The sequence below is a fragment of the Peromyscus eremicus genome, chromosome 12 (genome assembly GCF_949786415.1).
Source record: "Peromyscus eremicus chromosome 12, PerEre_H2_v1, whole genome shotgun sequence".
Classification (NCBI taxonomy): domain Eukaryota; kingdom Metazoa; phylum Chordata; class Mammalia; order Rodentia; family Cricetidae; genus Peromyscus; species Peromyscus eremicus.
The window spans coordinates 67,489,241-67,501,736 of NC_081428.1; the positions used below are offsets into that span (position 1 = coordinate 67,489,241).

At 39.5% G+C, this 12,496-nt stretch overlaps 1 protein-coding gene across 2 annotated transcripts in view; it reads right to left on the reverse strand.

Annotated features, from left to right (window-relative positions):
* The window catches only part of Il1rap (interleukin 1 receptor accessory protein), a 132,418-nt gene that overhangs the window by 77,579 nt on the left and 42,343 nt on the right, over positions 1 to 12,496 (reverse strand). For both annotated transcript variants that reach the window (XM_059277109.1, XM_059277108.1), the window contains exon 2: positions 11,965 to 12,029. In XM_059277109.1, the coding sequence (XP_059133092.1) occupies positions 11,965 to 12,028 (64 nt within the window). In that variant the 5' untranslated portion in view covers position 12,029. The remainder of the gene's footprint in view (positions 1 to 11,964; positions 12,030 to 12,496) is intronic.

Sequence of the window (12,496 nt, forward strand, 5' to 3'; positions counted from 1 at the left end):
AACAACAGAATGCCAGGATAAGACATATAGACAAATTACATAAAGATATAAACATTGTGTTATGCCAGAATTTGAATAATAACTGCAGCTGCTTCGGCATGAGGATTTTTCTTGGGCAGTCTGACCATTAAGAGTTAATAATACACTGCTTGAGACATGGCAATATGCCTGGGCTGGCTGGGAAATTTTATTTTGGTCTAGCATCCTTGAAGCAACCAGAGCTTCCAGCCTGAGAACAGGCTGTCATATGTCTCTAGATTCTTAAAAACTGAGTTTTGGGTTAATGGGTAAAAATGATAACTCTGTTTATCAATGATGTCAAAACTTGAGGAAAAATGATTGGAAATAATAACTGTTCTGTCATAGTTTATTGGTGATGAGCAAAAGGAAGTGAGACACATGTCCAAAAAAAATAATATGATCTATGTTTTGGAACATCATGAATGTATCCCTGCTTACTAAACTCTGTATAAATAAAGAAGCACTCTGGCTGCTAGTCAGTCAGGCTGCAGGATTCTCCCAACTGCCATGGCCTGGCTCACTCCTCCTCCCCTGCCAACTCCTTACATCCTCTGCAGGGACCTACTCCCTGCCAGGGGTGGCTCCCGGCAGAAGATTTTGCCCACCATGTTGAAGAATACCTAAGTGTTCCTGAGTCCATTTTCTATATAATATTAGCACAAATATTTAATAACTTAGATGGATGATACCAGACCCCTGCTCAAATCCTTCAGTATATTCTCACTACATTAATGGAAACTGTCAGAACATCTATCATATTCCCTGAACCCTGGATACTTCCTTTTCAACCCACATCTTCTAGTCCCTCCAATCACTGAAGCTCCAGTAACATCAGAAGAATGAGCCTATGCCTCAGGGCATCCCTTGACACTCACTGGCCTACTCCTATTCCTTGTGTATTGCACACAGCAGATCTTTATCATCCTTAAACTCTTAATAGAAGAATGATATCGTCCTAAATAAATCCCTCTTTTCTGGCTACCAGACAAGGAAAGCATGATTACAGCTGACATTCCAACTAGATGATGCTCTGTGAATGACCACTGTGAGATTTTTATAAATTCTTTGTTTACTTCATTCCTTCAGTCTCAACCTATCCCCCAAACTGTAAACACCCTGACACCAGAGAAAATTCCTACTCTATTAACCAGCACAAATAAGCAGAATTTTGACCTCATAATCACACAGTATAAATGAGTGGATGGATGAATAAATGAATCAGGGGATCAATGCAAAATGCCTCATTTGTTTTCCCACTTCCATTATCCAAAGCTTTGCATGTAAGAGGTGCCCTAAAAACACCTAGTGAACAGGAGTTTATGTTTCATCATGAAGTTCCAGCCTCCCTAGAAGTGGGGAGGAAGGAATACCGAAGGGGAGGGCTCACAGACTGGGATGCACAGATATTTGGTCTATTTCTATTAATAATAAGACAATATAATAAACAAAATAAAAAGGATACTTATGTGGGGAAAAAAAGGTATTACATGTTTTAAAAATGAATAGATGGTCTACTGAGTTCTGCAGACTCCAGAGGGTTTATGTTTGACCCAATACTGGGGTTTCACTTTGTTAAGTTTTTCTGTAAGTAAAGCAGCCTACCTGTGAATGGATGGATGATAATCTCTCCAGCCCAATTTTTTTTGTGCACCTGCCAAGTCCAGGTCACAGTTATTCTAGCTGTTTTGTTGCCACACATAAAAAAATGACAGTTTCTGAGAAGCATAAACTATTCCAATTCCATCAGAAATAACCTAGAACTTGGAGTGAAACCACAATGAAATTTCAAAATTCACACCCAATCACTGCCAAAGTCTGCAGAGAGAAACGGGCATTTTTAGAATGAAGAGAATTTTCTAGAACTATACACTTACTGGGAACAACAAAAAAAAATGTTTCTGGGCTGCATGTTAAACATCACTTAGGAAGTTCCTGACATCTCGGAGGAGGAACAGAGCCTACAGTAGTTGGGTAAAGAGGAAAAGCCATGTGCTGTGGTTAGCTTCTTTGAGGTGGCCCTGAAGGAGACCAAATGACTAATCCCAGAGCATCCTTGTAGCATTCTGAAGCTAACAGTCCCAGCCACACCTCCACACAAACCCATAGGCTTCATACTGAGACATTATTCATGTATTCAACTGCAAATGTGTTCTTGCTCAGAACTTCCATCCTTTATGAAATGTTCACACTCGGGAGGCAGAGCCAGGCGGATCTCTGTGAGTTCGAGGCCAGCCTGGGCTACCAAGTGAGTTCCAGGAAAGGCGCAAAGCTACACAGAGAAACCCTGTCTCAAAAAAAAAAAAAAAAAAAGAAATGTTCACACACTTGAAAACATTAACTCCAATCTGAATTAAAAAAAAAAACAGAAATATGCCATGTATGTCTTAAGAAGTGCTAAGCAAACAATTTGTAAGAGAATTTGCATTATAAATACACATCTATGTTCTCTTTTTTGTTCATTGGTAGGGAATTATTTTTCAAATGTGTTTTCTAGGTCTTCAATTATTGACAGGTACCTTTGGTTGGCATATTTTAAAAATAAAATATCTTAATTCAAAGAATTCAGTGCTAGCATGGTACATTTAAATACTATGCAAGTTGAACAGAAATATTGTTTTATTCCTCACTAGCTGTAGTGAACTTGGAACAATTATTTCACTTTACTGAACCTGCAGTATGGGTAACATCCCTCTAATCCAACAGTACTGATGTATATAACATTGTATACACTGTAATTCAATTAATGTTATTTCCTGTATCTTCCTTTCTTTGAATAATACACACACACACACACACACACACACACACACACACACATCATAGTGTTGTTATGTATTCACAGACCGTTGAAAGAGATATAGTCATGTTTATCTTAACACGATCCCCCCGTTTAACACGATTAAACATTTCAATATCATATAACATCTTGTGGTTCCTGCTGCCATCATCAGTTATCACTTCATTCAGGATGAGATGAACTTTTTTAATAACATGGTATTTAAATATATAAAGGTAAGATAATGAAGCCTTTGCTTTAAAATAAAGCAACTAAGAACAATAGCTTTGTCTTCTCTTTTTCCCTGAAAGCTCCTTAGCATCTCTCTGACATTATATGTAATGAGAGGGAGGGATTCCTCCAACACTTCCATTTACTAATTATTCCATTGCCATTTCCAAGTTTTCAACTACTTTCCAGACAAAGCTACATTCTGTGTCTAGACCTCACTAGAAACTGAATTCATACTCAACCTTCATCAATACATTACCTCTAGCAAAGATTTCCCAGCACTAACTATAAGCAGTAGCAGTTTGCTTTTGCTTCTAAAACATGAACATGCAAAAGATGATCCAGGGTCCTATGCTGTCTCCTGCTGTCATCTCTTCCATTATGAGTGCCAAGGCCATGCAAAGCTCTAGGGACTGTCAATCTCTGCTGTTTATTTCCTTCAGAGGCGAACTGTTCCTGACTGACAAAGCCTTTTCACTGGAGGTGAGGACAGCTCTCACAACTTGGGCGGGGGGAGGGGTACACAATGTCAGGGAACTTCTGTAGCATCTACCAGATAAATAGCCTCCGATCATTTTAACGCAAGAAGAAATAAGAATGTTTAAAAGAAAAAAATCTGTTCAAAAAGGAAAGCATTCAATGTAAAGCTTTGGGTAAATTTGAATATTTGGGTATAGTTAAAATGGTTCCTGAAATCTGGAAAAGCATGATGGTAGATTTATATCAAACTACAGTTATGTTAGTAAAAGAGCATCCTTGTATCTCTATTTTTTAATCTGTGTTTTCATCTCTCTCACTTTCAATCTTTCTTTTTCTTCTCTTTTTTCTTCATTCTCCTCCCTCTCTTCTCCTTTATCTTCCTTTATCTTGAGTGAACAATGAAAAATTCTAGAGAGCCACTTAAAATCAAACCATGGATGTCAAAATATCCTGCATAAGAGAAATTCAATTTTCTCTAGGAGACCAAATAAATCAAGAGCTCAAAGAAAATTAAAAATTAGGAGGGTAAAATTAATGTTTTCTCTTGGAACAAAAAGCAAAACTCAGTTTATTAATCAGCAATTGAACAGCCTGAAATCCCAGAGAATCCAGAGAAAAACATACATGCATTTAAAACTAATGTGTTGATGTGTCTGAGCCATAAGCAAGTCTGTAGTAAATAATTAAAAATTGCTTCTCCAAGTAAAAAAAGGATAAATGAAACTATCTAGAGTAATAGTCAACCATAGATGTGAGCCACTTGGGAATAATAATCTGTGTATCTATATTCTTGAAAACACAGTAAGGTTTTGTTGGCTATAAGTTAACTTGTGTGCACATCAGAATCAAAGCACAACTATAACAAATTAATAAATAGTAATATGGATATAGGAAAGTTACAAGTGGCTAATGGGCACTTGGGTTTCCTGTGTCCTCTGAGGTGTGTGCAATCTCCCTACTGTCTCTCAAGCAGGGAGGCAAAGCAAGGCAATTCTAACATCTGCTCTTAGGGGTCTGTACAGCAGGTACTTGGAGGTATTGGTTGTGGTTCTTTTTTTTTAATGTAACTATTTTCTATGTCTCTCAAAAACAAAGTGCAAGAATCGTGTTGCTACTTTGGGTGCAAATCTATTTTATTCCCTGAAGAATTTAATCAGCTAAACTGAAAAGAAAAAAATGTTGAAATGTAGAATGAACATCGGCAGAAGCAGGCCTGCCAGTGAGTTGCCACTAAAGCGAAGCCTAGGAACTTCCAAATGGATTGTCATTGGGGCAAAACCTAGACTGCAGAAAGAGGAGAGGAGATGGAAGCCATGGGGATTCCAAGGGCACAATAATTCCTATGAACTCAGCCTTCCCATCTACAACCACAGGCACTTGTGAACGTCCTCCAGAAACTGTAGTTTCTTCTAACTAACATGGCTATAGGAGGGAAGAATCAGGTCATTTTTCCCAACACAAAATTATCACTGGGACACAGAAGCTCTTTATTTGCAGAGTGAGCACCAAACCAATAAATTGTGGCACATAAATCTCTTCTAAGCCTACATAATACTCACCCATAGGAAGTAAAAGTAACTGAAAAATAAGTAGCCGAGTGTTTCAAAAAACAAACGCAGCCTCGATACAAAGGAGTAGTGAGATCTGCTCTCAGAAGCAGGCTTTAAAGATGGGGTGAAACTCTGTAACTCCAGATGACCTTTAGGACTAAGAATAAAATGGAATGATATTCTTCATACATTCTCCAAATGTTTGAACAAAATTGCATAGAAACGAAGTGTTCAGTATGAGTAGCCGTGGGCAACAGAGACAGGACTGAATGTCACAAGTACATCTGAATGTGGAGTGTTTCAAAAATGCATATTCAAATAAAATGAGGCCATTGAGTCTGGCAACAAATTGGATTCTTGTGAAAAGCTGGAAGAATCATTACAGAGGATTAAGAATATTATATGTCTGGTTAATTTTCGGTGCCTGATGGTTTTGTTACTTATTTGCAGCTTTTTAAATATAAGTTTATCAAAATAATAATTTTCAATGTAAAAATATTATATGTCCCTACAGAAATAAAACAGAATTTTAAAGCATAACTGTTTGAGAATTTTGGACAGTACATTTTTATTACATTTACCTCCAACTCCTCTCCATAGCTTCTCTGAGAACCATCCTATCTCCCTACCAAACCCCAACTTCATGCTATCTTTGTTTTTTAACAACTCATTGGCTCCAATTTTGCTGCCCATATACTTACAGGTGTGGAGGAGTCATCCCCTGACTCATGGCTGCCCTACAAGGAGTCTTGAAGAACTGACTCTCCCAGATGCATCAACTAAACCTAGCTCCTCACTTTGAGGTGCAGGACTCACGAAACCCTTTTCTCTCCACGTTAGAAAGTTGACTGGCTTGATCTTGTGCAGGCAGCCACAGCTGCTATGTCTATGCATACAGTGATCCTGTCATGTCCCAAAGACTGCTGTGGAATAATCCTTTTGTACCCTGTGTGAATATATGTCACTATGATTGGTTTAATAAAAAAAAAAAAAAAGCTGACTGGCCAATAGCTGAACAAGATAAAGTTAGGCAGGAGAGCCAAACTGAGAAGGATGGGATGGGGGAGGTAGAGCGAGAGGAGTTGCCAGCTAGACAGAGAACGAATTGGACACACAAAATGGGATAGAGGTAAAAGCCACAAGGCTCAGGGCAGCACATAGATTAATAGACATGGACTAAGTTGTAAGAGCTAGTTAGTGACAAGCCTGAGCTACTGGTTGAACATTTATAATTTATAGTAAGTCTCCAAGTCAGTTATTTGAGAAGCAGCTGCCAGTTATTTGGGAGCAGGCAGTCTGGACAGGAACTTCTGCCTGCAACAGACACTAACACAAAACTTTTTAAAAGCACACAATCCAGTTCCCAATGTATCTTTTCAGTTCAGGTTGTTTGTCTTTCATTTGAAACAGTCTCATGTAGCCCAGGCTACTCTCCAATCTCAAAGTTGCTGTGAATTTCAGATCTCTTAACCCCTACCTCCAAGTTGTAGGATTACAGGGGTGATCCACCATGATAAGTTTATGTGGCATAGGGAATGCAATTCAGGATTTCATGATTGCTAGGAAAGTACTGTACTCACTGGGCTAATTCTCTAGCATGGCTTCATACTAGCTTCTTGGATGCTTTGCACTATAGTATTCCGAGCTCAGAAGACTTCCCCATTACAACCATGAATACACACAGCTATGGATACCCACAGATAATAGGGTCATCCAATTTTCTGCCATGGATAGAGGACAGTCACAGGCCTCATCCTTTCCTGATGTGCCAATGGCTGTCAATAGCTGCTGGAAGAGGGCACATCATTTTCTCTAATAGTTTAGCTGGAAGACTAGGTGGAAAAATTAGGGAAAAAGAAAGGGGATACCAGAGAGTAATAGAAAGTGAATATAATCATAATATATCATTAATATGTATGAAACTATAAGACAGTAAAGAAAAATCTTTTAAAGTCTTGCTCAGTGCATCCTATAAGGTTTTAGAGTTTCTCTGTGTTCCTTTGGTACCGTATCTAGTGCTTGCACACTTTTATTTTGGATTTTTATTTTTTGGATCTTTCAAAATATACTGTATTTGTTCCTTGAAAGAAAGATCACCCCATTTTCATATTGGACTCAATCTTATAAAAATGGCCAAACAAGAAGTCATTGTTATAATTGTTATTAAAGGCTGATTAATTAAATATATGTCTTATGTATTCCCATGATATATAGTATTCTTTAACTAAAACAAGAAAGTGTGTAGAGGACATGGCTCAGAAGGCAGAGACAGTGGTGTGTGGACCTACCATTCTGAGTTTGATCCTTAGATCCTGGGAGACAGTTGATTCAGAGAGTTGTCCTTTGACCTTTATATGCCTGTCCTGTGATGGATATGTACCTACAGAGAGAGAGAGAGAGAGAGAGAGAGAGAGAGAGAGAGAGAGAGAGAGAGAGAGAGAGATTGAGAAAGAGAGGAGAGGTGGAGGAAGAGAGAGAGAAAGTGGCAGGGAGAGAGTAGTAATTTGTTTGGGATCTACTACTGCTTTGGTTAGTTGATTGGCTTTGGTTTTAGTTTGTTCATTTGTTTGCTTCAAATTTTATTGATTTATTTTAATTGTAAGTACGGGTATTTTGCCTGCATCTGTGTCTGCGAGTAGCATGCATTCATGGTGCCTGCAGAGACCAGAAGAGGAGAATCAGAGTCCCTGCCACTGGAGTTAGAGATTGTTGTGCGCTGCCATGTGTGTGCTAGGAACCTCTGGAAGAGAAGTCAGTAATTTTAACTACTGAGTGATCTCTGCAGCCTGGGTTTCTTTGTTTTAAAGGTAAGAAAGAGTGCAGTGACAAGAAGAGATGATGCAAGTTCCTAACAGCGTCAGACAGCTCGCAGAATGGGACTCTCAGAACTTGAACCAATTCCCTGTCTCAACCACTAGGAAACCACAGAGTTTCCTCCTAGTTATTTCATATTGAGTAATTCATACTGTACAAATCAACAGACTGTAAATTTCAACAAAGCTTAATAAAGGGAATGTGGCTTGGGGATGGGGGCCTTTAGAGCACTTGCTAGAAAATAAGAAAACCTGAGTTCAAGTCTCTACAGGGAAAGCCAAGCATAGCCATGCCCCTTGGAAACCTGGTGCTCAGAGGTGGAGACTGGCAGATCTCCAGGAGCATCATCGTGAGCTACTTGCTACACTTCAGCCAACTTCTGGGTCCTTTATTTCCTCCATTACAAGGCTGTATACCTTCTTCCAAGGGCATGGGTATGGATCTAGCCCTTTATGTGAGTCACAGTTATCTGTATTGACTTTGAAACAAGAAGCACATCCAGACATCTTATGTGTGCCCACCCATTTGGGAGCAATAATGCACTGCCTATTTTTTAATAGGACCTACATAGAAAATTATTTTGATCTGGCAAAGTGTTCAAGTTCACCATCCTGAACACTATTTTCACTTTCTCTCCAAACTTGGAGTCAGACGGACGGTCCAACCCAATACTTACTCCTACTCTGAGGTAACTTTTGCAGTTCCGCTTTCTATCCTGTGCCCAATGGGAAACAAAGCAAAGAAGAGTGATGATACGAACAGGCATTTTCCTTTTGAATTCCTGTAAGCAGGAACTCCTTCCCGCTAATAGTGGGAATGCTGAGAATGCTAACAAGAAAAAAAAGGGGGGGGAATGCTGAGGTTTGAAATGAGAATTGCAGTGATTTTCCTTCGGAAGAACATGGTCCAGAGGGAAGGGTAAAGATATAACTGCTTAAGTAGACAGCACAGACACCTGAGCAGGCAGTTCCTCAGTAGTGACTGAGTGACTCCCTCGCAATGGCATCCCATTACTCTTCCCATCACTGCCTTCTCTCTACATCATTTATATTCTAGTAGAGCCCAAGTTACTAGCGAACCGTATTTAATAAAACTAACAGGCGTCTTAGGAACTGAAGAATGCGCAGAGAGTGCAGCTATGCTGAACACTAGCTGTGCAGACTTAATTCGTTTAACCACATGGGACTTAAGTTTCTGTTGGGAAAGCTGGAATTACTACAGCCATGATCTGGGTATGAGAGCCAAGTAACACTGAGCATGCAAACTGGAAATTGCTTTTAAGGTCATTCTAAAATGACCACATTTAATTATGTTGTCACTAGCGTAATTATCCAAGCTTTAATCCATTAATAGCAAGTATATTTGTTTTGTCATTATTATTGTTATTATTATTATTATTATTATTATTATTATTATTATTTGGATGAAAATGTTTCTTTCTCATTTTTGAAGGTATGAGGGAAGCAGAGTTCACCTATCAGAAGACCACATCTTGGAGTCAGAATTTTGTGCCTTGAAAGCCAGTCCACTGCACAGGAACCTCAGTGTAGGACAGTAAACTTTGGGTCCAGAGCACCAAATCCCTGACTTGTGTCCTAGGAATACAGAGTCCTCTAGAGTGCTCAAGATATTTCTGCTTTGTTGCTTATGTTAGTGTGCACTTCCAATATCAGGAGAAACTGGAGCACAGAGAGCATCATGGGAGACCAACGAGTTTGCCAACATCCCCATGCCTGTCAAAGGTGATACCTTCATGTAAAGAGGTAGACTGATCCCCCCACGATCGCCATGATCCCTTTTATCCCCAGAGCCAGTCGCCCCTTTCATTTTTGTCAACAACGCTTCCTTTTTGTTCCCCTTCCTCCAATGAGGAAGTGCGGCACAGACACAGACACAATACACCTCTTCATAAGGACGGCATGAGTGTGTGCCAGATGGGCCGAGGGGATTACAACATGTTTCCTCTCCCATGGTGACTCAATGGGGCTGGTATGAGAACTCATCTTATTCAAGAAGGCAGCTTCCCCTGACAGAGTTATGAGTCACAGTTCCTGGGGAGAAAGTGCACTTATCAACAACATTTGGGGGAAGGGGATCTTTGGGTGAATACAGTAAAGGTCATTCAGAAAGGCAGCGCTGCCAGGACTGTTGGGCAGGCAGCGGACCTCCCAAACTTCTGGAGGCTTTGATCTCTCAGCAGCAGTAGTGTGGTCTGGTCGTCTCTCAGTTTAGCTTCCAGGTGTGGCACTTGACGCTCTAATGGGAATTATTAGTGTGGATTTAAAGAGTGCCAACAGGAAACTGTCCAGTTTGAGAAAGAGGGCTTCTGAACAGATATTTATTCATCTATTTATCATGTGTGTACTGAGTACCTACTGTGTCTCTATGTATTAATCATCATTCCAAGTGTTTGGGAAAACCAAACAAAATGAACAAATCTATGTCTCCAAGTACCTTAAAATCAGAGAAGGGGTAATAACAAAGGGAAAGAGGAAGGAGACAGGGAATGAGGAGAGGGAAGAAGGTTGGGAGGAGGGATAAAGATGGGAGGAAAGGAAAAGAAGGAGGGGTTCAATGGCAAATAACAGAAAAGAGGTACAATGAAGAGCGCTGATAGAACATTAGCAGATAATGGGAGATGTTAAAGCAATGCTAATGGGGTGGAGGGGAGTGATTGGCAGGGCTACTTTAATTAGAAATGGTCAAGGAAAGCCTCTGTGAGAAGATAACATTCAATCAGTACTAAGTCAAGTGAAAATAAATTATAGTCCGAGATTTTCATCATCATATTTAAGAATCTGTACACCAATTCCCTTCCGATCAAATGAGACAAGTACCCAATAGATGCTGGTATATTAGTGTGGCCCAGCTGTATGCTAGCACATCCCAGTTGAATACTAGGCCTGGTTAAAATACAGCCTTTCCTCTGTGAAGTCCCAAAGGGCCCACAAGTTTAGATATTATCTGTTCTTTCAGCTGTACTCTGTCCTAGTTACACCCCGTCTTTAGAGTTATTTTTGGTTTCTAATACAATGCTCTAAAGTGGCATAGAAAAACTGAAATGCACCCAGCAACGACAATCAGGATGGTAGGAGGGCTGAAATTCATGCCAAGTGAAGAAGAGTTGAAGGTACACATTGCAGAACACTGGGGTCATGGTTACATAATGCTGATTTAACACTTCCAAAGAGTTCTCACAGAGAATAGCCATTAAAGCAATGATAGTAAAAGCATAGCCCATGGTGTTCACAGGAATTATACATAGGGATCTTTATTAAAATTAGGAACCCTAGGGTCCCTGTATAAAAAAAAAACCAAAGAACCTGTGCTTTAGGTATTTTCTTTTTCATTCATGAGGCTAAATTAAAGAAGTATATGGAAATGATAGAGACTAATTTCAGCCTGATGTGAAAGAAGTTTTATAAAAATTTGATGAATCAAAAAATAAAACAGTCTGCAATTATAGGTTCACTAGGTAGAGCAAACCGGGGTGACGATGAGAAGTAATTTAGAGATGAGAGGGGACATCAAAAGATGGGCTTTTGAATACCCAACCTATTCTACACGGGATCCAGGACCATGGTGGCTAAGTTTGTGAATCAAACTCAATAAAGATCTTGGTAGGGTCCTCTTACAAAGCATATCCAAAGACAGAGCCTTCCAACAAATCCAAATTTGTTGCCTATGTGGATGCAGCTTGATCAGAACCATTGTCTTTGTCTTGTTCTCAGCATCCCAGGGGACTGCTGGCAAATGAGTCTTCTCCAGTGCTCGTTTGAGTTTGGTAAATAGGTCGTGCTATATCCCTGACATTACCTCCATAGGATTTAAGGTAATAAGAAGGAGAAATATCCTTGGAGTATAAAGTTAAGATTCCCCTGTGTTTATATAGATCAGCCCTCTTCCTAAGTGTTCTAGTCCCCCTCATCCCCAAATTCTATGGTTCTTTCAGATAGTTGATTCTATATAACTGCAGAAGACCATGGAACAAAACCAACTTTGTGTTCTTTTAAGTTCATTATCAGAAAGAGTGGACACATGATCCTGGATGTTATCTTAATTTCAATTATTTACCAAGTGCTACATACTCACCTGAGGCATGACTCTGAAGGATCCCATAGAAGTACAGACTCATCAAACACCACAGTAGTCCCATCCTGTCAACATAAATAAAAAAAGATAAGGGAGGGTAGTTCTTCCCTAGAGAGTTTTAATAGTCACTGGCAATGCATGCTAACTCTAGGTTAAGAACTGTCCCAAGGGTTTTACAATATTAACAAGTTTTATTGTCAGAACAAACAACAAAATTGATAGGCATTGTTTCATATTGTCATTTGCCTTTGAATCCCCAAAATGCGTATAGATAAACTCAAACAAGTTTAAATAACATAACTGAGATCCCTTGGCTAGAAAGTAGTCCAGCCATCATTAAATTCCAGCTGTGAAGCTCCAGAACTCTCTGCTAGTCACTGAACTATAACTACTACATTAAAAAAAAAAATGTTCATCTGGATTTTTTGACCTGGAGTCACACTTCTGGCAGATGAATTTGACTCTCTTACCCTTTTTTAAGTTCCCTTGTCTAGTCTCAGCAGGAAATATGTTATGATCCAGGTACTTTTCC